General features: G+C 43.6%; 3 protein-coding genes across 8 annotated transcripts in view; 2 read left to right on the top strand and 1 right to left on the bottom strand.

Moving 5' to 3' along the window:
• The first annotated feature begins 73 nt into the window (after positions 1–73).
• Positions 74–6,485, top strand: IGFALS (insulin like growth factor binding protein acid labile subunit). The gene is given in 3 exon segments (XM_074197196.1): positions 74–146; positions 149–319; positions 3,277–6,485. Coding segments are annotated over 3 exon segments (2,058 nt in total). The 3' UTR covers positions 5,091–6,485.
• Positions 6,486–7,803: 1,318 nt separating this feature from the next.
• Positions 7,804–21,545, bottom strand: NUBP2 (NUBP iron-sulfur cluster assembly factor 2, cytosolic). 3 transcript variants are annotated; one of them, XM_074197202.1, is made up of 7 exons: positions 21,108–21,535; positions 14,567–14,685; positions 13,750–13,948; positions 11,916–12,070; positions 10,800–10,910; positions 9,957–10,026; positions 7,804–8,646 (listed from the first exon to the last, which is right to left on the bottom strand). In XM_074197202.1, exons 1-7 carry the CDS (start codon positions 21,121–21,123, stop codon positions 8,501–8,503), a joined length of 816 nt encoding a protein of 271 aa, XP_074053303.1. In that variant the 5' UTR covers positions 21,124–21,535; the 3' UTR covers positions 7,804–8,500. The 3 variants fall into 3 exon arrangements, with proteins under 3 accessions (XP_074053303.1, XP_074053304.1, XP_074053305.1); XM_074197203.1 differs by lacking the exon at positions 10,800–10,910 and having other exon boundaries at positions 21,108–21,545; XM_074197204.1 differs by lacking the exon at positions 14,567–14,685 and having other exon boundaries at positions 21,108–21,532.
• Positions 20,727–25,185, top strand: part of SPSB3 (splA/ryanodine receptor domain and SOCS box containing 3) — an 18,673-nt gene continuing 14,214 nt past the window's right edge. Inside the window, exons 1-2 of one of the 4 annotated variants that reach the window (XM_074197198.1) lie at positions 21,776–21,875; positions 22,379–22,521. The gene's annotated coding sequence lies outside the window, so the exon portion shown is untranslated. Of the gene's footprint in view, positions 21,040–21,635; positions 21,693–21,775; positions 21,880–22,378; positions 22,522–25,185 lie in introns of those variants that run through there. The other 3 variants (XM_074197197.1, XM_074197199.1, XM_074197200.1) reach the window with 3 other exon arrangements.

Genomic DNA, 25,185 nt, shown 5'->3' with positions numbered 1-25,185 from the left:
AGCTCCTTGGGCATCTGTTTTCAGTTAGAGATGCTGCTCCAAGCACCTCTGACTCAGCGGGAAAGAATTAGGGATGAGAGCAGGCCCCAGGAGCAGCCTCTCTCCTAGGTGCCCCACACCCGCCCAGACACACAGCCTTCCTCCCTCAACCTGGCACCTGGAGGGTTAAAGGAGTCTGGGCCAAGCTGGGCTGTGCTGGCTGGGTGTCAGGGTGGTTGCTGCACTCCTAGCAGTGAGGAAATCCAGAGAGCAGGAGCAGCCTTGCTACACGGGACCCTCCTGCCTCGCCTGGCCTCCACGAGGATGACCCACAGGAAAGGTAAGGTGGGGGCACAAAGAACCCCAGGCCCTGCGTCCTGAGCTCACCAAAGTGACCTCCATGGGACGCTCCTGCCAGAGGCAAACAGACACCTTCCCCACCCCCCACCCAGATTGCTTTCTACTCCAAAGTTGAAAGCGGGAGCACAGGTTGTGTCCAGGTTTTCTTCCCAAAGAACAAGAGCTCCTTGTAGCAACTCCATCTTTCCAGAGACCCCGCAGCCTGAGCACTCTATCCAGGAGCCTGGGGGAGCCGCCAGCCCAGGGGTAGCTGGATCCAGGTTCTGGACTGGGATGTGGGGAGATGCTAGCCCACTCCAGGGCAGTGGTGGAGGCAGAAGGGGAAGGGCAGGGACACCCCCAGGTGGTCAGGCTCCGTCCCTCAGCTGGGACGGTGGCAGCCTGTGTGAGGTCAGGAATGTGGCTGGGGGGTGGGGGGCCCTGGAATGAAGGGCCGCAGGAGGGTCTCTGCTGCTGCTGCCTGGAGGCTCTCCCCTCCCCCCCACCTCATGGACACACATGGTCTTAAAGGAGCAGAAGTGAGTTAGAAGCAATAGGGGCTTACCCAGAAGCAGAAGGCAGGCTTAGGTCTATGCCTACATCTCAAAGAGAGTAAATCCCTATTCAGAGAAAATTTCAGGCATTCCCCCTCCGTCAGTCAGTCCTTTGAGAGATCTTCCCTCAGCCCTCTGGTCATGGTGCTCCGAGAAGGTCTCTTTCCTTGCCACCTTGATCCCTGAGGACAAGAGAGGGGACAGGAATAGCGGACGCTCTCAGGAGACGACTGAGCCACATTTGTGTCTCCTTGGACAACCTGGGTTTCCCATTGCAGCTCCTTGCTAGAAGACCTAGAGTTGGTGCTGATACCCACCCACCTCTGGAAACCCAGAGTCCTTTGGGACCCACATTTTCACAAGCAGTCTCTCTGCTCTCTGGGGTTAAGGACACCTTCTAGTTTACAACAGAACTATGGGGGCAGCTAGGTGGCTCAGTGTATAGAGCAGCAGCCCTGGAGTCAGGAGGACCTGAGTTCAAATTTGACCTCAAACACTCGACATTTACTAGCTGTGTGTCCTTGGGCAAATCACTTGACTCTGATTGCCCAGCATCCTGCCATCTCCAGTCATGCTGATCTACATCTGGTCACTGGGGGGCAGCTAGGTGGCACAGTGGATAAAGCGCTGGCCCTGGAGTCAGGAGGACCTGAGTTCAAGTTCAGCCTCAGACTCTTAATAATTACCTAGCTGTTGGGTCTTGGACAAGTCACTTAACCTCACTGTCTTACGGAAGCAAAAACCAAAAAGATGGCTACGAAGGAGAAAGTGAAGTTGGTGACTTAGCACAGCTCCCCTCACTCAAATCTAATTCACTTGCTTGTCATGGCATCACCTCCCTGATGTCATGGTCTTCTTCCAGAAGGAAAGACAAACATCAACAATAGAAATAACACTGGACTCTGAGGCAAGAGACTAAGGTTCAAATTCTGATCCTGATATTTAGCTGGGCAATTATGGGCAAATCACTGAATCTTTAGAAACCTCAGTTTCTCCATCTAAAAGAACAGTTGAAAAGTCTTGTCCACCTTCCGGGGCTAATATGGGAGAAAGGGCTTATGTACATGTTAAAAGTCTCTATGAATGTGTTATGATCAATGAAACACCTTCATCACATTACATAATGAAATAATTCCATTCCATTTTCCCCTAAGGCACCTGGCTCTTTGCATGCCTCCTTGTCAACATTCTTAGGGATCTGAAGGCATCTAACATCCCTTATCACTGGAAAAAATTAGGAGCCTATACAGACAAGTTATTTTGGCATAATGGAAAGAGATTTTTAAATCAGATCAGGGTTCAAATTCAAGTCCTGTTACCTACTTTCAATATGGCCTCTTTAATGTGTCTATGATAAATCTGTCTGGCACCTGCTTGAGTTTGGACAAGTTTCTTTTGCTCACTGGACCTGTTTCCCCATTTGTAAAATGAGTGTCAGACTAGACAGTCTTTCAGTCTCTCACAATCCAGATTGTTGATTCAATGGCTGTTTATTCACAACTCTGTGCTAGGCCTGCAGAGAGGAAAATGAGAACAAAGATTTGGCCCTTTCCATCCTTGACTCAATTCGCCAGGGATGGAAATGGAGACTACTGACAACAGAAATGCCTCTATAGCAGGAGAGCAAGCCTCCTAATCTAACATTGTGTGAAAGATGAATCCAGCCCCTCGCCCCAGGTCTCCAAGTGTTGGGGCTCAGATCAATAAACTTATTCACAGAATCCCTCAAGTCCACATATCCTGAGCCTTCTTGGGTCCAGGATCTCCCTCAGGGTTGCAGAGGAGGGCAGGTGAGCCCTGGTCTGAGGAATGAAGATGGGAGCGGGGTTCTTTAATAGGGATATTCTAAACCTCCACTACAGAGAAAGGCTCAGAGTGGGACCAGAGGCTGACTATGATGCAGATACCAGGGTGGGTGGTTCTGAGGTGGGGGTTTGGCTCCAGAGTAGAACTCATACACAGAAGGACAGTCCATGCTCATCAAAACAAGACAAGTCCAGAACTTGTGTGACAATGGATGAGTCACCACCTGTGAGCTTCTGTCCCCCCCCCCCCCCCCCAGGAATGAAATGTTAGGGCAAGGTAAAGGAATATACTTCAAAGGGAAAGGTTTCAGGGATTACAGTGCCACTGAAGAACCAGAAACAGTTTTAGGACTTTTAAGAGAACCGACCCTTTCATTTTAGAGGTTCTGTGAAATGGAGGTCCAGAAAGAACTTGTCCAACACAAGTCACACGGAGTGGTAAAAGTGTGTACGGTGGAGTTGATTCCCCTAAGGCTCTGCTTCCTTCTACACAGATGACTAACATTGATTTATTTGAATGGGGGAATGAGTGCTTTATCAAGAGTAGTCGAGATTGGACCAGGTACCATACCTAACTCAGGCTTTGTTCCTCACTGTAGGAGCCATTCCCATGATAGTGCAGCTGCTGCTGTTCCCCTGGGCAATGATGTGCCCTGCAGCAAGGTGCTCCTCAAGCATGGAGGGAGCAGAGCCCAGTGAGCCTGAGCTTCTAAAATGCCCTGGGGCTTGTGCCTGCAACTATGATGACTACAGTGAAGAACTCAACGTATACTGTAGCTCCAGAAACCTCACTCAGCTCCCTAATGACCTGCCTGGTACCACCAAGGCTCTGTGGCTGGATGGCAACAACTTCACCACTCTTCCCACAGGTGCCTTCAAAAACCTCTCTGGCCTGGATTTTCTCAACCTGCAGAGCAGCCAGGTGGGCAGCCTGGAGCAGCATGCTTTCCATGGACTCAGGTCTCTCTATCACCTACACCTGGAACGAAATCGCCTGAAATACCTTGCCCCCAACACCTTCCTGCACACCCAGAACCTGGTTTCACTGAGTCTCAACAACAACTACTTCAGCAAGGTTGAAGAGGGTCTTTTTGCTGGGCTCTCCAACCTCTGGGATCTGAATCTTGGCTGGAACTCGCTAGTGGTTCTCCCAGATACACTGTTCCATGACCTGCCCAACCTCCGGGAGCTCATCATGGCTGGGAACAAGCTGGCTTACTTGCAGCCCCAGCTCTTCTGCAGTCTCACTGAGCTCAGGGAGCTGGACTTGAGTGGAAATGCTCTCCGGAGCATTAAGGCCAATGTCTTCATCAAGCTGCAGAAGCTGCAGAAGCTCTACCTGAGCCACAATCTCATCAACACCATTGCACCCCGGGCTTTTCTGGGCCTGCGGTCCTTGCGCTGGTTGGACCTATCTCACAACCGCATCAGTGTCCTCTTTGAGGAGACCTTCCTGGGCCTCATTAGTCTGCATGTCCTGAGACTCTCCAACAATGCCATCACCAACCTCCGACCTAGGACCTTCAAAGACCTACAAATCTTGGAAGAGCTGCAGCTTGGGCACAACAAAATCCGGAGCCTTGGGGAGAGGACATTTGAAGGTCTGGGTCAGCTGGAAGTCCTCACCCTTAACCACAATCAGATCCAGGATATCAAGGTTGGAGCATTCCCTGGCCTCTTCAATGTGGCTGTGATGAACTTGTCCAGCAACTGCATCAAAAGCTTCCCTGAGCAGGTCTTCAAGGGGCTTAGCAAGCTGCACAGCCTCCACCTCGAGGGCAGCTGCCTTAACAGGGTCCAGCGGCACACATTCTCTGGTCTTCCTGGTCTACGGAGACTCTTCTTGAAGCATAATAGCATTTCTATGATTGAGGACCAGAGTCTGATGGAGCTGCAGGAACTCTTGGAGCTGGACCTCACATCCAATATGCTAATGCTCCTCTCCAGGGAGCTCTTCCAGGGTCTCAAGAACCTGGAGTACCTGCTTCTTTCCCACAACCAGCTGGCAGATCTCTCCCCAGACACATTTAGCTCCCTCCAACGCTTGTTCTGGCTTGACCTCTCTCACAACCATATAGAAAACATAGCTGATGGTCTGTTTGCACCTTTGGGGAACCTCAGGTATCTCAGCCTCAGGAACAACTCTCTGAGGGTATTCTCACCCCAGCTCTCAGCCCTAGAGCAGCTGTGGCTGGAAGGAAACAAATGGAACTGTAGTTGTTCCCTAAAGGGGCTGAGGGATTTCTCCTTGCAGAAGCCCAGTGTGGTGCCCCGCTTTGTCCGAGCCATTCAAGAAAGGGATGACTGCCAGATTCCTGTATATACCTACAATAACCTCACCTGCCAGAGTCCCCCAGAGGTGGCTGGCCTTGACCTGCGTGATGTTGGAGATGACCATTTTGCTCACTGTTAATCCCAAAACTCAATTACTCCTGAATGGAAGCAGGAGTTTGTGATGGTTATGCTTTGGAATCAACTTCATTCATTCCTTAGAGGTGATCCTTACTGAACCAGTCAAGAAAAAAATGATGAGCCAGTCCCCTGGTAGTCAAGTAAATAGTGTCTGAATACTTCAGCGAGCTGTGTGGTGCTCCTCAGGCCTCCATGTGAGTGTCCTGAGCAGACAAAGAGATGACTTCATAGTTCAACTCCCTTTTTTTTTCACACTTTCATAGCTATTACTCTCAATTCTAGTAGGGTACCTTGGCCATTGGTTGACCAAGGTACAAATAAGTTCTTTGGACTCTGCCATCCACCTTGGTCTTCTGTGGGTTTGGAACAGATGATCACTGGCCCAGTCCCCAAAAAGTTGTGACCAGAAAGAATAGCAAATTATAATGGGGAAAGGGGGTGGACAGGGCAGTTTCTACTATTTGATAAGATGCTCATTATCAATTAAAAGCAATTTCACAAAAAAAGTATAACATGTCATCCCCCTCAAATTAAATGGAGGGACAATGATAAAGAATAGTTACCCCAGGTCAGAAAAGAGTTGCTTCTCACTCATCTTGATCTTAGAATCCTCAAACAGAATGGAACAAAGGTCATCCAATTCCCCCAACCTTCAGTTACCAAGCACTAATCAGTGTCTTTTCCAATATTTAGATACTCTGATACTTCCTCAAGAGTCCTGACATAGAGATTGTTGTTTCCTATATCTCACCTGTTTTGTGTGGCTTTTTCTATTGTGTTGTTCTTTCAGAAAGCAGGAGGTCAGAACAAGTCAACATTATTCTATTTTAAACCTTTTCTTTTCTAGGCTCTGTCATTCCAATTCCTTTATATGTTCCACAGCTAGATGGCACAGTGGTTAGAGCAACTGGCCTTGGAATTAGGAGGAAGAGTTACAATCAAGCATCTGTCACTTACTAGTTGTGACCCTGGGCAAGTCACCTAAACCTAACTGCAACCATCTCCAGTCATCCTGATTCATATTTGCCACTGGACCCAGATGCACCTGGAGGAGAAAGTGAGGCTGGTGACTTAGCACAGCCACAGCAGCCCCCACTGAGATCCAATTCATGTGCTTGTCATGGCATCACCTCCCTGATGTTGTAGTCTTCTTTGCAAATGAAGAACAAAACATTAATATGTTCCCCTTCCTAATGCTTTAATAACTAACAGAACTGTTTAAACAATTTGAACTATTCAAAATAGTCCACACTCTTCAGGTTCAAGATACAAAATTGTACATGGTTCTTGAGTAAAGGCAAGCCTGAATCAGACCAAATTAAAGAATTATTCGAACCTTTACACCGCCCCGCCCCCCCGTTGCTTTGGTATCTCAACCCCAAATGGTTCCAGGGAAGCTTTGAAATAGTATCCTGACTTTACCTAGTTTAAGAAATCTAGAAACTACAATGGGTTCAGACAACTCATTTTTCTTTCTTAATCAAGCTCAATGGGTTTGATAATTTACCAAATCTACCATCTGCTAAACAGAAAAATTCGTTGTCTAGGACAAATGATCGATAGGGACATTGAAGCGATTGTTGGAAAAAGCATTTGGGGAAGGCATGAAGATGGAATAAGCACTGAACTATGTGCTTCCCCTATTGGTATAGATTTAAAGTTATGATCTAAGGCAAAGAAGTCCCAGCAGACTATTTTTTAAAATATTCATCCAGGAATTCAGGGGCTACTGGAATCTCAAACCCTTTCCCTGGTAGCATAAAAGGCAAGCTGGTGATACTAAGTGTTGTATGATCAAGTGTTCCATTTCAATCAGTCAATGTGTCCCTGACTCCACTCTGACCTCAATCCTTCAATAATATTTCCTTGTTCCAGTCCTAGGGGAATGACACAAAACAGGAGCACATCCCAATTCCCCTCCAATCCAGACATACAGATGTAGAAGAATAATGCTAAGATGGTTATTCCAACATGTGGTGCTATTTCTACCATCTAATTCTTCTCAGTCCATTATTTTCTAACATCATTCCTCAGCAGCAAGCTAGTAGTAAACTCCTGCAAAGGAAAAAGTAGAATGCCAAAGGGAAGAGGAAGTAAATATGTATTGATTCTCTCAGCTTAAACAAAAAATTATGAAGACTGGTGTTACTTAAAAAACAAAACAGGGGCGGCTAGGTGGCGCATTGGATAGAGCACCAGCCCTGGAGTCAGGAGGACCCGAGTTCAAATCAGGCCTCAGACACTTAATAATTACCTAGTGGTGTGACCTTGGCCTTGCAAAAACCAAAAAAACAAAAGTTGCCTTATTCTAACAGAAATATGCCCTGATACTAGACATGGGATGCTTTATTATTTACAATGTCAAGCAATTACTCTAAGCAGTTACATTCATGTTCTATAAGTTATAGCATAACTTTTCCTCCAACACCCAGGCTAACTTAGATCTAGATTCACTTTCACTGGGTAACTCTTCAATCTATGTGAAATGGACCCATCTGCTGAAATCCAGAGCCCAGCTGTTACAGAGGTTAAAAAGAAAACTAGCATAGTACCTTACTCTTAATGATAAGCATTAAATAAGTTTACTGAATAGAATTAAGATCAGGACAAAAGATTAGAAAGAAAAAGAGGCAAGGTAGAAAAATTCATAAAAACAAGTTTTTTAAACAAGAGATTTTTCAAAGGAGATCATCTATGGATGGTCACAAAAATACTAAGCCAAGGGGAATCTCTTTAATTGTGGGCTTCTTTGAAGTTAAAAAACAATTTTGAGGAATGTTTAACAATGAGGTAACATTTCTAATCATCAGGTGACATTAAGGTTTAGATACAATGAGACTAAAGATATGCTCCTTTAGATGGCATGAGTTCATGTTAACATATGGACTAGATGGTACTTACGCATCAGAAAAGGGAAACACTCCACCCATAGCAATCAGTTCTAAGAACCCTGCATCCAAGTCAAGGAAAGATGTCCATTGTGTACTCAATAGTCTTGGCACCAGAGGTAGAGGAAAGTGCCATTATCCCTATGCTGGGACAGCTCTATGGTTAGCTACAGCTTGGCTAAAGCTACTAAAAATTCAGTACCGCTAATCACTGTTGCTCCCCATAAGCCCCGTCTGAGTGGAGGCAGGCTGGACTCCACATACTGGTGGGGAGTGGAGTGGAAAAACAAAGCCAAGGTCCCTGTGTCAACAGCTCCCTGGCATTTAAGAAGCCTATTTTAAAAGTAGTGAAACTGCAGAAATGATGCAGGGTCCTTTATACTGTGAGGTTCTGAATGATCCTGGAAGTTTCTTTAGAGGCCTTTTCTCTGACATTCTTTTGTTTACAAGTCTTTTAAACAAAGGGCTATATCCAAAAGCAGAAAAAAGGAATCCCATAAGACAAGAGCTTAAGATGTCTTCATTAGGAAATCTGAGTCAATGTCCCATTCAATATCTGCTGAGTGATAGAAATTAATGCAGGGAAAGCAGGGCTTTTAGGGAATTCCTGGATGAAGTCATGGCCTTCCTCTAAACTCTTTGTAAGCTGAGGATCCAGGGGTACACAGCCTATATGGGAAGAAAAAGAGGGAGACAGAAGAGGATGCTTAGTTAAGATGTCTGATAGTAAGCATAAACAGGAAAAGAAATGCAATGTTTAAATTTGGATTAAGTCATTTTCACTTTTTTTGATACTCAAATCTGTGATCATGACTCAAAACTTCTCTTTGAATCCAGATTATTGCTGGAGGCTATAAGTCCATCAGCTAAGTCTCCATAGAAAAATTAACCTGATTAAGGGAGGCAGCATTGTTCAGCTAGAAGAGCCTTGGTTCTTTATAACTCCAGTGTTTAGCATAGTGCATGAACACAGCAGGCACTTAAGATGTTGGCTGACCGACTATGAAGTCAGAGACCTGGATTAAATCCAACCTCAGATGCTTACTACCCATGTCAGGGCTGTCCAACCTTACTTTCACAAGTTTTTATTGAAACAATAGACAATATATTTTGCTTTGCCATTTTAGTGGTAGTTCAGCTTCATTAGTAAACCCATAGGTGGGTCACATGAAACTGTCCTGTCGGCAGCATGTGGCCCATGGGCCCAATTTTGGACAGCCCTGACCTATGTGACCCCAGCAAAATCGGTTCACCTGGACCTTGGTTTTCCCATTTGTAAAGTAAGAGTAGGAGAGGTTAAACTAGATAGCTTTTCCAACCCTTTATCTAAGATTCTATGACTTCTCCCATTCTATATTATGAAGTAGCAACCTTCTTATAGTTTATAAATATCTTTTAAGTCTGTGTTCTTTTTTTACCAAGTCATTACAACTAATAATACACTAAGTACTAGGGAAATTGTGTCATTGCTAATTCATAGGCATTTTTTTAATTGCCTAGTTCTAAATTGACCTGGAAAACTTACTCAAGTTTTAGCTCTCTTTATATTCAAATTATTATTGAGATTGAGGTAGATTTTAAGGTGCAAAGAATGGCCTTGATATTCAATCCACAATCTAAACTGAAGCAGTGTGACATTGTGGATAGGCTGATGAATTCAAAGTTAACTGATTTTAAACTTGTCTCTGACTCTTACTAGTAGTTTGATCCTGGTCAATTAAGCCCTATGAGGCTCAAGTAACTCCCTGGGACTTATCCATTAAGTCACTAATCTCTGTGGGTAGAGGGGGATCCCATGCAGATGAAATCACAGGACTTTCATATAATCTAAACTGATAATAAGAAGGAACTATTCTTGTGATCTACCTGTCTTGACTTTGCCATCATACCATGATGATTATAGTGAAGACATTCAAAGGAATTATAAAATCAGGAAAAAGTAACAACATAAATGTTATTAAGTTTCAATTACTACTCACCTAAGAAAGGAACTTTTGCATGTTTGGCCAGTTCTTCCCCACCTCCCTTAGAGAAAAGATTAGTGCACTCCTAGAATAAGAGGAAACAAAAAGTTGGCTATGATCAGAGTCCTATTTAATTAAAAGTTTTCTCACAGATGACACAATTCAGACTAGGGAGGGGTAAGGGCCGGATAAGATAAGGAGCCCTTAGAGTATAGATCATTGGTTGGCAAATAGGGTCAGAGGCCAAAACTTGTCTGTCTCTATTTTTTGTATGGTCCATGAGGTAAGAATGTTTTTTACATTTTAAAAATTTACCCAAATCATTAAAAATTACTTTATTTGAATAACTAAAAACTAATTCAGTAAAATTTTAAAAATAAACATTCTTAGCTCCCAGGCTGTTTGAAAATAGGCATTTGACTGGATGTGGTTCTCTGACACTGGTTTGCCAGTCAATGGTTTGGGTGAAAATTGTTTAATGCAGAATCTAATGCAAAAGGAAGGATCCTTAATATAAGACAGGTACTAAGGGCAGATTTCATGCATCATCTGGAAGACAATAGGTTCAGTTCCATTTTTGTGTACCTATATTAATTTCTTTTGAGATTGCTGGTCTAGTCCTGATTAATTCAGAGCAAGCTTCTCTGAGCCAAATACAACAGAAGGACGCTATTTTTATTTAACAAAGGTTGTTAAACCCCTATTATATGTAACGCACTATACAAGATGCTGAAGAAACAAAGATGGAAGAAGATACAGCTTCTTTTAAGTCCTACTAAACTATCTTATTCTGCTAGGATAATTAACTGCCTGTTGATAAAACAGGAAAAACCTTAGAAAATATCCCAAAGGGCTCACCGAACAATGTGGACAGACAAAACCACTCATATTCTCCACAATTCCAATCACTTGCAACCCTGTCTTCTTGCAAAAGGTGAGCTCTCTCCTGACATCACCCACAGATATTGCCTATAGAACCAGAGAAAAGAGTCTATCATAAGTGGGTTAGCAGAATGACAGAAAAGAAATAGGTTACAATGTAAAGAGAAGCCTGTCAAATTACCAACAATTATTCTTGCAGAGACTTTTTTTTTAAGTTTTTACAAGGTAATGGGGTTAAGTGACTTGCCAAAGGCCACAGAGCTAGGTAATTATTATGTGTCTGATGCTGCATTTGAACGCAGGGCCTCCTGAGTCCAGGGCCGGTGCTTTATCCACTGCGCCACCTAGCTGCTTCTAGAACCATTTTACCAAAGGATTAAATGCTTTGTTTAAAATCAAGGTAAAGGGAGCGGCTAGGTGGTGCAGTGGACAAAGCACCAGCCCTGGAGTCAGGAGGACCTGAGTTCAAATCCGGCTCAGACACTTAATAATTACCTACCTCTGTGGCTTTGGGCAAGTCACTTAACCCCATTTGCTTTGCAAAAACCTAAAAAAAAAAAATCAAGGTAAAAATCAGCAAAGACAACATATAACCATTTGGGGAAATGACTTTCCATATAGTACCAAAGAAAATGGAGGGAGTTAATTCTTCTCAACTAGATACTGAGAGACACTAGCTTTGAAAACCTGTTTCTTAATACATTTTGATAACAATTTCAATACAATTGATTTTCCTTGCAATCTTCACTCCTAAGGGGTCCATGACACAAAAAGCTTTATGAGCCCTAGGACCTGATGCTTCATATCGTTTGGTTATTTCAAACACATTTGAATCTTCTGACATCATTTGAGGCTTCCTTGGCAAAGACAGTGGAGTGTTTGTCATTCCTTCTCCAGCTCATTTTACAAATGAGGAAACTGAGGCAAAGAGGATTAAATGACTTGCCCAGGGTTACACAACTAATAAGGGTCTGAAGTTAGATTTGAACTCAAGTCTTCCTGACACCAGGTCTGGTGCTCTTATCTATCTTCCATTAGTCCGTCTAGCTGCCTAGCTGCTTCAAATTGCTGGGCAAAGAGACTACTGCATACCTGGGGCGTAGTAACCAAAATAGCTCCCAGGGGCTTGTAAGGGCGAAGGGCTTCCACAGTAGATATGTGCTCATCCGAGGTTCCAGGCGGTGTATCCACAATGAGATAGTCCAGGTCACCCCAGGCCACATCAGAGACAAACTGTTTAATCAATGCTGCCAAAGCAAAAGAAGTGGAATCACAGGTCTCTTTCAGGGTAGTTCTTCAGGGTCTCCATCACAAGTTAACTTCTAATTCAGTGGATTACCACTGCAGGATCCAAAGGAGGTTTTGCTGGGTCTACATACACCTAAACAAATAAACCATCGGCTTCTCTAGACCAAAGAATACTTCTTACAAAGTACTATTTTTCAAATGTTTGAAGATTCTGTTGTAATGACTAAAAACACAAATCTATTTTAAAAGGGCTATGACTTGCTGTCCTAATATATTTTTCCAGTCTATACTAGTAATACATGGAGGTCTAGAGAATGAAAAGACTTCCTTTTCATCAAAAAGGTTGGGAAGTACTACTTTAATTGGATTTGGCTTACTTAATAAGATTAAGTACCTTTCTCTTAAGGTAAAGACCTAAACTCCTGCTATTTCATTAGGGATGACATTGTGTAAGAGACAAACAAATCCAGAACTACCAACAAGCCTATGGAATGTTCCCCCTCAGTACAGTCCAAGAGCTTCTGTCCTTGCTTAAAAAGCATGACTACTTTAGGTTACTGTAAATTACTATTACTAGTAAATTATGTTACTATTCAGAGAGTCTCTGACTCCATTTCCAAGACTTACAATTTTCTTACAATCAGGATAGCAAAGTCTGGATCAGAGGGGAATGAATACCCTCTCTTTCCTTTATAGGACCAACTTTTGACAAAACTGTTACATCTGCCCTGTTTGCTTAACTTTTCTCTAGTCCTTTAATATTGCAATCCTGCAGGATACTGCTCTGAAGAAAACATATCTAAGGCTGTTAGCTGATAGCAGCTTAAGACAAGAGCCCTGCCAGCAAAATTTTCATGTTAGCCTGATCCTTCAAGATCCAAAGAAACAAATTTTTCATATGGAATGGCAAGCACTGAATCTCATATTTGGAGGGCCATTGAGCAGCTACCTACTTGTGACAGTGGTCCTGCTCCTTGGAGATCTGTAGTACTGCCACTGAGGAGGAAGCTTCTATCTTGTCTACTAGTCCTAGGAGACAGGGATCAAAGCCAATCATCAGCTTCTATCATCCCTCTGATCTCCCCAATCCCTTTAGTCAAAACAATTTTGGCTCATTTTTATTCATATAGGCTGGGTCAAGGCTTTAAGAAGATTATCAGACTCTTAAATAGTAAGAGAAAATGTTAACAAAAATCAGGATATGCACATATTTGGCCTCCTTAAGCTTGGAAAAGTAAACAGCAGGGGCAGCTAGGTAGTGCAGTGGATAGAGCACTGCCCTAGACTCAGGAGTACAAATCCAGTCTCAGACAGGTGAACTGCCTAGCTGTGTGATCTTGGACAAGTCACTTAACTCCACTACCTTAAATAAAAAGGAAACAAAAATAAATAAATAAAAAGGAAACAGTAAATCTTTTAAAAGAAGGATAAAATGAAATTGTTGATTTGTATTCTTAATACAAATAACATTTATTCTTTTCTAGAAACCTATAGCTTAGAGATGAAGGAACATTCCAGCAATAGGAAGGAGGCAGGATGAGTAAGATGGACTCAAAGGTACTTTCTAGCTCTAAAATTCTGGATTCTCCTTTGGGAAGGATTTAGTATAGAGTCGTGCAAAATAGTCAGTTAGCAGTGAGCAACCAGAGCTATTGCCACAGTCCAAACACAGCCATACCGTTTTTTTTGGGGCCTCTCCACACCACAGCCTCATCTGGCTTCTCCAATAAGAAACCCACAGACATGAGAGAAATAGTTTGCTCTTGGTCCACAAACACAGGCACCCAGCCATTGTCACATTGGTGTACAGCCTTGTCTTGCACTTTTAGCATTCGGGGAATGCTGGGACCACAGAGATCAACATCCAGAATTCCAACCTGAAATAAGACATGGAGTCCAGTTCATTAAGCAGTGCTTGAAAGTCCCCTAGAGCAATGTTTGTTTTAGTGGTTAATACAAACCAAAAAACCCCCCAAACTAAGGCAAAACACATAATCCACCATCACCATGCTAAAGTATAAATTACTGCCAAGCCATTGGAATAGTCAGCCTTAAGAATTAGGAATTGATGTAGTTTTAAGTCTTCAAAAAGTATAGTAGCAGCTAGATGGCACAGGAGGACCTGACTTCAAAGCCAGACTCAGGCACTTAATAATTATCTAGCTGTGTTATCTAGACCTTGGGCAAGTCATTTAATCCCATTGCCTTGCAAAACCAAAAAATAAAATAAAATAAAATAAGCAAACAAAAATATAGCATAGAGATAGCTGAGGCAGTAAGTGCTCAGAAAGTTAGGCAGTCAGTCACTGGGTCAAAGAAATGCTGATATTCAGTCTCTTAGGACTTCAGCCCATTAGCTATTATGAGAAACTAATCTAATAACTTCATTTATCTAAAGAAGAGTTCAACTATTGAAAAAGAAAGAAAATGAACTCAGTAAGAAGTCTACAAAATTACTTCTGAACTGGGCAACCTGGCAGAGTGGCAGGACTTACCTTTTTGCCCCAATGCCGAAGGGCCAGCGCTAGCTCTGTAGAAATGGTGCTTTTCCCCACCCCTCCTTTTCCTGAAAGGACCAAGATGATCTGCCTGATGCCAGTCAAATTTCCTGTCTCTTAAGAAGATACAGAAACAATGTTCTTGTGAGTGAGATTGGTATCACCTAAATATCCCGTCATACAATCCCTCTTAGGGAGCCACTCCTTATTAACAAATAATAAAGATTTAAAAAAAAAATACTGCTCCTCCCCAATAACCAATATTTCAAACAAGTCATAAATTAAAGAGTTCCACACCTATAATCCTCCACTTCTGCAAAGGGAAGAAGTATCCTTATATCTCTTCTATGGGGCATGATCAATCCAGTATTGACTTCTGATCTACCTCTTAACAAGTCTTTCCCCATCTAGTCAATACCCTTTTTAATTCCTGCCTTCATACCAGATTAGTCTCTCTGGTGTCTAGGTCAACAACTTTAATGACTTTCTTCTGCCTATCAAATAAGGTTCAAAGTGCTTAATCTAAGGGGCGTCTAGGTAGGCAGTGGATAGAGTACCGGCCCTGGAGTCAGGAGTATCTGGGTTTAAATCCTGTCTCAGACACTTAATAATTACCTAGCTGTGTGGCCTTGGACAAACCAAAAAACAAAAACAAAAAAAAAACCCAAAATGTATCACAATCAACATCTATCAAAGTTATCTTCAGCTGTGTTTCTTTCTGACTTTCTTCTATTCTCTTATGGGCGACAGAAAATTGTTATTATGTTGGGATTTTTGTTTTTCTTTTGGCAAGGCAATGGGTTTAGGCGACTTGTCCAAGGTCACACAGTAAGTATCAAGTGTCTGAGGCCACATTTGAAGTCAAGTCCTGCTGGCTGGTGAAGTACAATATCAATGTTTGTGAAATTCCTGTATAGAAAGGCATCCCTGACATCCTTCTGGGCCTGGAGAAATGCCTTAGAAAGATAACTTTGGCTAGGCTCCTTTGGGTCTGAAAATAGTCTGATGGGACCCAAGGGGTCATGGATATACCATAAAATTGTCTAAAGATTTACAAAGCATCCTTGTTAGCCTAATTATCTTGCTGTATCAGTTAAATTCCAGGACTGCCTCCCCCTTCCCCAGATTCAGCTGGAACTGTAAGATAGTAAATTCTTGACTCCATCTCAGAAAACAAGTTCAGGTACTGTGATTTGGGTACTCAATCCCCAGACAGTCCCTGGGAATAAAGATCTCCAACCTTATCAAAACTCTGGTCTCCGGCTCGCTCTTTGGGTATAACACTGGTGCCCTATCCACCTAGTTGCCCCCAATATAATTGTTAATACAATGACAAAAAAGTGTTAACAGCAAATGTTACTTGCCTCTATGATACATAATGTCAGAATTTCAGTAATGTCTTTACATTTCTACTCTTAAGATATTTACACTTGACTGATGATATTGATGACAATGTTTGTCCTACATTATTGAAAAAGACCAAGACATTGGGGCAGTGATGTCATGACAAACCCATGAATTGGATTTAAGTGAGAGGGTGCTGTGCTAAATCACCTCCTCCAGAGACATTGGTCCAGTCTCCAGATATCAATCAGGACAACTGGAGATGGCCCTAGATGCAAAGCAATCAGGATTAAGTGACTTGCTCAAGGTTACTTTAATGACACATTAACAGACACCAGATATTATTCTTATTTATTTTTTAGATTTTTTTTCTTTGTATGGCAATGGGGTTAAGTGGTTTGCCCAAAGCCACACAGCTAGGTAATCATTATGTGTCTGAGGCCTGATGTGAACTCAGGTACTCCTGACTCCAGGTACTCCTGCTCTAGCCGCCCCCTGATATTACTCTTGATCTAACCTTGTAAAGCAATCGAGCTTAAGTTGGATCACAGCCTCTAATATCTTTGCCCCCTTTAACTGAGATTCATGGCACAAGGGACAAAACAGCCAGAACGAAGCAGTTTTCCTTGCTCAGATTACTGAGAGTGGCTAGGATCTTACTAGGTTTACTAGTTAGCCCTATCAACAACCTTCCTTTCTTTCCACTCCCCCTCCCCAAGAGAAAATAAAAACAGGACCCTTATAACAAATATGCAGTAGAGGAAGACAAGTTTCCATATTGATTATATCCAAAAATTGAAGCCCCGTTTTTCCACTTTGAGCTCAGCATTTCTCTGTCAGCAGACCACAGACCATCAGCAGTGTTCAAGTGCTCTGCTCAAATTTGTCTTTCAAAAAGTCTTTTAGAGGGTGGCTAGGTGGTGCAGTGGCCCTGGAGTCAGGAGTACCTGAGTTCAAATCCAGCCTCAGACACTTAATAACTATCTAGCTGTGGGAAGCCACTTAAACACCATTGCCTTGAAAAGAAAAATCAAACCTAAAACAAAAAAAAAGTCAAAATTATCTGTTATAAGGTTGTTATGGTATAAATGTTTTAGATCTGCTCATTTCATTGTGCATATGATATTCTCTTAGAAATCATTCCTTTTATCATCTTACAATAATATTCCATTATTGTACACATAACATTATGATTTTTCAGCCACGCTCCAACTAATAGAATTTCCAGTTATTTGCTAAAACAAAAAGCTATGATAAAATATTTTTGTACACACAGGTTCTTCTCTTTTGCTTTAGTCATTTGGGGGCATATGCATCCTTGGAACATATTGTACTCCAAAATGAAAATCTTTCAGAAATAATTGTATTAATTCAATATTATTCTAAGTCCAAATATTTCTAATTTAGAGAACTGTCAAAAGTTGGCACAGTCCCTACAATATCCTGAAATACTCCTCTATCCCAAGACTATTTATTTAGGTTTTTGCAAGGCAAATGGGATTAAGTGGCTTGCCCAAAGGCACACAGCTAGGTAATTATTAAGTGTCTGAGGTACTCCTTTCCCCAGGGCGGTGTTTTATTCACTGCGCCACCTAGCTGTCCCCTCCCACCTAGTCGCTCCCTATCCCAAGACAATTTAAAGCAATACTGAGTAAGAAAAGGTTTTGAATTAACATGCCAGAAAAATAATGACAATCTTTTACTAGAAATGCTGAATACCTTCCTGGACTACTATCCTCAAGGATCAATAACCAAATCTTAATCCCTTTTAATGAAGAAGAGTAAGTTAAAATGTTGTCACCTAAAGCTACCAGGGAAAGAAACAATCTTAGCTAGGCATGAGTGAATGAATTTTGGTTCTTGATCTCCTATACATTTTCCTAAAAAAGTCTGCAAAAGTTAAACAACACATTTCCAGATTGGGTTTCCAGAACCTTTCTAAAATTATCATTTTTCTTTTTTTCCATCTTTGCCAAGATAAGTATAAGGTATAAGCACAAAATAGTTTACATTTTCATTTACTTAATCAATGATTTGAAGAATTTGTTCCTATTCATTTTCTTAAGATTTCCTCCACTGAGCTGGGAAAACTGGAAAATAGTATGGCAGAAACTAGGCACAGGATTTAGACAAACTTGGAGATGGAAGGACTTTATTACCAAATTATTATAAAATGCAAAATGGATAATCTGGATTACATTAAATTAAAAAGGTTTTGCACACTAAGATTAAAAGGAATGCAGAAAGTTGGGAAACAATTTTTATAGCTAATATTTCTGATAAAGGACTCATTTATATACTATAGAGAGAAGTGAGTCAAATTTATAAGAATGAAAATCATTCCCTAATTGATAAATGGTCAAAGGACATGAAAAGACAGTTTTCACATGAAATCAAAACTATATGAAAAAGTGATCTAAATCATTATTGATCAGAGAACTGCAAATTAAAACAATTCTGAGGTACCATCTTACACCTCTCGGATTGGTCAATATGATCAATTTTGGAGAGGATGTGGGAAAACTGGAATAATGCACCCACTGTTGGTGGAGGTGTGAATTGATCCAACCATTCTGGAGAGCAATTTAGAACCATAACCAAAGGGCAATAAAACAGTGCAAATAGGGGCAGCTAGGTGGCACAGTGGATAGAGCACTGGCCTTGGAGTCTGAAGGACCTGGGTTCAAATTCGACCTCAGACACCTAGCTGGGGGACCTTGGGCAAGTCACTTAACCCCAATGCCTTCAATAAGCAAATTAAAAAAGTGCAAATACTTCAATCTAGCAATGAGATCATAAGAAAGGGGAAAAGCTCCATATGTACAAAAATATTTACGTCAGCTCTTTTTGTAGCAGCAAAGGACTGGAAATTGAGGGGAATGTCCATCAATTCTGGAATGGCTGAACAAATTATGGTATATGAATGTGATGGAAGTCCAGTTTTATAAGAAATGTTGAGGGATGGGACTTCAGAAAAGCCTGAAAAGACTTACATGAACTGATGTTGAATCAAATGAGTAGCAACAGAACATTGTACACATTAAAAGCAATCCTCGGGGTGGCTGGGTGGCGCAGTGGATAGAGCAAGGGCCCTGGAGTCAGGAGTACCTGAGTTCAAATCTGGCCTCAGACACTTAATAATTACCTAGCTGTGTGGCCTTGGGCAAGCCACTTAACCCTATTGCCTTGCAAAAACTAAAGGCAACCATGAAATGATGATCAGCTATGACCTAGCTCTTTTGTGTAGTACAATGATCAAAGACAATTCTAAAAGTATGATGAAAAACATCATCCATAGCCAGAGAAAGAATATAGCATCTGAATGAAGACCAAAGCATATGATTTTCCATTTTAAAAATTTATTTTATGCCTTACTATTTTCTTCCTCTTGTGGTTTTCCCTTTTCTTCTAACTCTTTTATAAAATGACCAATATTGAAATATATTTAACATAATTACACATGATAAATCTAGATCAGATTATTCACTGTCAGTAGGAAGGGGAGGGAAGTAGAAAAGTGTGAAACTCAAAAATCTTACCAAAAAATGAATGCTGAAAACTAACTTTGCATGTTAGTTGCAAAAATAAATTTCTATTAAAAAAATAATTTCTTCCATTGGGAACTTCCTGTTTATATCCTTTGATGGCTTATTCATTGAGGAATGGCTGGCCATTTTCATATTTTATATTTGAAATTCTTAGATGAGATTTTTATTGGAAAACTTGCAACAGATTTGTGAAAAAAATCAACAAAAAAAATCTCTTTGATTTTATGTAATCAGAATTGCCTACTTATTAGCTATGGATCTTCTCTCCTTTGGCTATGAATTCTCTTCTTTTATGGATAGATGCAAAGTGTATTTCCTTCCTTATTCCTCTAATTTGTTATTGATCTGTCTTTTTCTAAGTCACATGTTCATTTCAAACTGTTAAAAGAGAATTTTTTTTTTGCAAGGCAGATGGGGTTAAGTGGCTTGCCCAAGGCCACACAGCTAGGTAATTAGTGTCTGAGGTGGGATTTGAACTCTATCCACTGCGCCACCTAGGCGACCTTACCTTTGTATTTTTTTATCCTAGGCTCGTTTATTTAGAGGGTAGCTGAGTAGTGACCCTGAAAATTCTCACTACAGATTTTATTCTGGTATATGATGTGAGATATCCATCTCCTATCATTTCTACCACATTGAGACTGATTCAGATGAAAGAATGAAAGCGATACAAAATTTTGAACACGAACTAAAGGGAAAAAGGGAATAGGAAGCAAAATCCTTTTCTCTGGAAAGGTAAAAAAAATCTTTAAGTAATTTACATATAAAGCTTTTTCACGGCTTTAGATAATCACGGATGTGGCAACAACTATGGTAAACTGTCGATTGTACTGTCAACCGTTATTACTCCGAGGGAACTCAATTGCTGTGGGGGCGCCACCTCCCCCTCCCCCAGCCAGGCTGACAGAAGGGAAGAGAAAGGGGTGGATGGACGGGGTTGGGGTGGGGGGACCTCAGGAACCTACAGCGACTGCTGGACGAGAGGTGTCAGCTGCGGGGATGCCGTAGGTGGAGGGGCAATGTCCCAACACGCACACCGTGACAACCTGTGTCCAGCCAGGGGCCTGGACGGCGCGGGCCGTGGGTCTGCGAGCTCCCCGGCGGCAACGGGGGTGTTCTGCCCCATCACTCAGCATGGGGCTCGCAGGCAGGTCCTTAATGGACATTTACTAACTGGCTTGTGGGAGGCAGGGGCCAGGCCTGACCGAGGGCGCTGTCAGCTGCTTCCGGGGGATGGGACAGGGGTCGCCCCGGGAAACAGAATCACGTGGGTAAACAAGCCCGGGCAGCCGCCGCTGGGACGGGCAGCGCGGGCCTGGCGGACCCCGGGGCCTGGCCGCCGCCGCCTCCACCCGCTCCAGTCACACCGGCGCGAAAGCCCCGAGTCTCGCCCCTCCATTCTAACTCCACCCCTGGGCTGTGTGTGGGGGGGAGAACCTCACGTCCCGCGGGAGGGCAAGTCCTCGCGCATGCGCAGCTCCTCCAGCAGAAGGCGGTGTCCGGGGGGACGCCGCGTCCACCCAGTTCCCGCGGGCCCGCCCCGGCTCCGGAATTCGCAGTTAATTTCCCCTTTAAAAGGTAAGCGGTCTGGGACGGCGAGTCTCTCGGGAGAAACCCTCGGAGTAGCCCCTCCTGAACCCACTCACCCCGTGCGGCCTCCATTCTGCCGGGCGCTACCTCACGTCACAACTTCCGCCTCCATCTGCGCGCACACACACACCCCTTTCCTTCCGCCTAGAGTGAGGGACGTTTCGTCCAATCCGAAGCAAAATCTCTTCCCTTCTCCCTCCCCTTTGTCCTTGTCCTCTTTTCTTAACCAATCATATCTCTGAAGGCGTGCCTGCCACCCGGCCCCGCGACTCCTGGGAAATGGAGGTGGGCTTTCTCTAACCCCCCCGCAAATTGGCTACTGCTTCGGTTATTGGTCTTTGGGCCGAGGTGCGTGGCAGACTTGACTCTGACTTGCTCCCGTTTCTCCTATAGGGACGCGGATCGACGATTGACAGAATATTTAGCCACTGGCACGGGCGTCCCTCCCTTCTCCCCTTCCCCTGAGGGTGGCTCCTCCGGCGGAGACGGCGATCTAGACCCGCCTCTCCTTCCCCCGGCGAGGGACCAATGGGATGGTGGGGGCGGGACTCGGGGGAGGAGATTGTTTACGTCCGGCTCGGGAGGGGAAAGTAGGTCAGTACGCGGGGCTGGTGCGGAGCGCGGCGGTGGCGGCGCCCGAGGTGAGAGCGGCGCCTCCCGGGGTGGGGCCCCGGCGGCTTGGCGCTGCCCGCGCCGTCCCCCGGCCGCGGGGCCTCGGCGCGGCTGGCGCTTGCGCTCCCCGCCCCGTCGGGCCCTCAGGCCTCCCTTTCCCGATCTCCGGAGCGAGCGGTCGCCTTGCGCCGCCCCATGGGAGGGGGGCAGCGGTTGGTGCGGGAGGGCGGCGGGGGCGGGGCGGAGGCCGGGCCCTGGAGGCCCAGTCGGCTGCCCGCGGGGGGCACGGCCCCTGGGAGCGGGCGGGAGGAGAGGGGCCCGGGCGGGTCGCGGCCGAAGCGGGTCCTCGCCGCGGGCCCTCGTTGTTTGGTCTGAGGCCTGCAAGTTGCCGGGGAAAGCTCCGGGGGCCGGGCCGGGCCGGGCAGCGTGTGCGCGTGCCGGGCGGGGAGGGGGCCGCACGGCCGGCATCTGCGCGGGCCCTGCCGCGAGGATCGGCCGCGGGCACCGGGCCTTCCTTTGTTCCCGGCCCGGAGCCGCGGCCTGGCCTGTGGGTGTGGCCGGAGCCCCCAGGACACGTGCCTCGAGACCCCCGGGCGTCCCCGAGCGCGGCCGGAGCGGGGATTGTCCGCCGGGGAGGGCGGGCAGAGCCGTGGAGCCGGGGGCAGCCGGCGCCGGGAGAGCTGGTCTCCGGGTCAGCTGTCACCCTTTCTTTCAGTTGTGCTTGACAGCTGGGGAAACTGTTCCCTCACCCAACGGGACTTGGCTCCTGTTCCTTGGCTTAGGGTGCGTTCGGAATCTCCCTGCCACCTGTTGCTTTGAATCTGTCTCCTTTGACTGCAGGTTGTTATCGGATTGGAGGTAAGCTGGTGGACAGCTTGGAGTCAGAGGATCTGAGCTCCCCTTTATCCTCTTAGACTGTTTCTTAAAAGTGAGGGTAAAGATCACATGCCCCCTTTGTTGTGAGAATCAAATGAGATAGGTGCAAAAAACTAAATGTTAGAAATACTAATATTTAGAATGCTGGGAACTTGAAGTCAGGCTATATGTCCATTTTACCTCTTGGCTTTGCCTCATTTATAAAATGGGGTTCTTTTTGCACTCGCTCACAAAGTTAAAGAATGTACACTGCAAAGCTTAAAACACTAAATATCGTATAGGAAGTCTGAAAAATACTTCACCAGAGTTGCATGATCATGACCATTATTGGTTAATAGCTTTTTTAAAATAGCTTTTTTTTAAAGATATACATCATTTTTTCCCTGGAAATCCTTTGTAGCAGAGCAAAGAAGTTACAGAGAACTTGTCTGTCAATTTGTGCAGGTTATTCAAAATATGCTTTTGAATGAAAAAGTATCTATCACTTCATTTAATCTGAGTATAGTTTAATCAGTGAGAAAGTCAAAAATTTCCTGGCCCTCTAGGAGCTCTGGGCTTGCAGGCTAAGACTTAGTGACTTGCCCTGGGGAATACAAACAGGTAATAAAGCCTTGGCAGAATTTTCTGCTAGGGAATAGTGGTCCAATGTCCACACTAGATCTGGCACCAATGTAGTGAGCACCTGCACTCTTCTCTCACCCCCCCCCCAAAAAAAAAATGAGACAAAGTAGCTCTGATCAGAACAAGTAAAAATTTTAATGGTGAGTGACGCCTGGTTTTATAGCCTGACTTAAATGGGAGACCCAGTCAAGGAAAAAAAAATATAGCTATGTTTTTGTTTGGGAGGGGCTTACATTATTTGACATATTTTTCTGACCTTTTTTTTGCCTTTGCCTTCATTCACACACATCTTATGTTCACATGGACTATTTTTGTCCAATCTGTGACAGGGCCTTCGGAGCTTGTATTAGTCTGAACAAACCAGGGGTTGGACACATTGTATGCATCTTGACTCCAACATAGTGATGTAATCTTGCTCCTCTTGAAATCTTAAGGCTACTGGGGGCACTGTTTAGAGAGTATTATTGGACCAAGAGATCAGATCCAAGTTTTAAGTATCACCTCTGACACTTAGAAGCTGTGTGACTCACCTCAGTCTTTTCATCTGTTAAATGGGAATAATAGCACCACCCTTTCTAGGTTGTTGAGAGGATTGAATAACATTTATAAAACTGCTTTTAACCTAAAGCAGCATGTAATTGCTTCAAGACTTCAGAAAGTCAAAGACTGCCTAGTAAGAGACTTGATGATGATGACAATGATTATATTAATAATAAGAGTTAGAGGAAGTTGTTTATATGGTGATATTTTAATATAGCCAAACTGTATGCATTGACCTGCATTTTAGGAATCTTTCTGTCTAAAGAAGTAGCACTAAGTCTTACTGCATACTCCCGATGTCACTGCCAGTTTCTTTCAGTCATTAAAAACTGTTTTACTTGAAGGATCCTCTGTGAGTTTTGGCCTTAATAATAATTAGATTAAATACAATTTGATCCCCGATTTGTCTTAATAAGGGACAAATGCTAACCACCAGAGTTTCTCTTTAAGAAAACACAACAGAATTGGGTTAACATAAACATTTATTAACATTTCTCTAAACTTGGGTGGGGAGAGAATACCTGTCTAAAGATCCAAACTCTCAAAAGTACAACTTTGAAAAGGACTTTTAATTCCACTATCAGAAGACTGAAAAATGTCTGAAAAGCCACTTATGCCTTATCTATCAAGGAAGGGAATGACCTTCAATTTAGTTGGGGCTGAATGTCAGATACTCCCTGGAGGAATGGCTCCTCCCCTAGATCTTTGTGTCTTCTCAGTTATGCTAAGATCTTTGCAAAGGTGAATCTTCCCTTTGAGGATGGGCCAGCACACCAGAGTGATCTTTGTAGAGGTTAGCCTATAATGAACTATAATGAACTTAGATCACTGCCTACCATGTTAGCATTGTTAAACCCTGAAGAAGGACTCCTCTCTTTCGCTCCCCAATCAGTCCTTTTCTCTTGGAGCTCTCAGTCCAGTAGAGGCTAAACTGGAGATAATCTAGGGAAGGCAGAAGGGAGATTGAGAAAGCATTTTACTGAAGATGAGATTTTAGTTGGGATTTGAAAGCAGGAAACAGCTGTGAGGAAGAGAATTTCACTGAATCATAATGTATGTAGAAGAGAGTCAGTATTAAAAAACTGGAAAGGCAGGAAGAAGCCCAGATACTTAGCAGTATCTGGAACATATTAGGGGCTTAAAAAATTCTAATTGACTGACTCACAAATTTATCCAGAGAATTTTTTTATTTGAGCCTGGAGGTAATGATAAGTCCATGGAAAGGGAGATGTGTAGCTTGTCTAAGATCACATCTAGTAAATGGCAAAGCTAAAATTTTGAACCTGTGCCCTCGAACTCTGTACCCAGTCTTCTTTTCAAGAGACTATGCCATAGCAAAATAGCTGATCGTGGTTATAAAACTTAGTAATTAAAGCCAGGTCTCATCTGACTTCTTTTTCTACAAATGAAGTAGGAGGTACCTTTGCTTCCCTCACCCCAGTCTTTCTTCATAGAACTATCTTAAATTTGTGATAGTCTCCATAG

Source organism: Macrotis lagotis, chromosome 8 (assembly GCF_037893015.1).
Source record: "Macrotis lagotis isolate mMagLag1 chromosome 8, bilby.v1.9.chrom.fasta, whole genome shotgun sequence".
In the NCBI taxonomy this organism is placed as follows: domain Eukaryota; kingdom Metazoa; phylum Chordata; class Mammalia; order Peramelemorphia; family Peramelidae; genus Macrotis; species Macrotis lagotis.
This window is presented reverse-complemented; position numbering and strand designations above follow the sequence as displayed.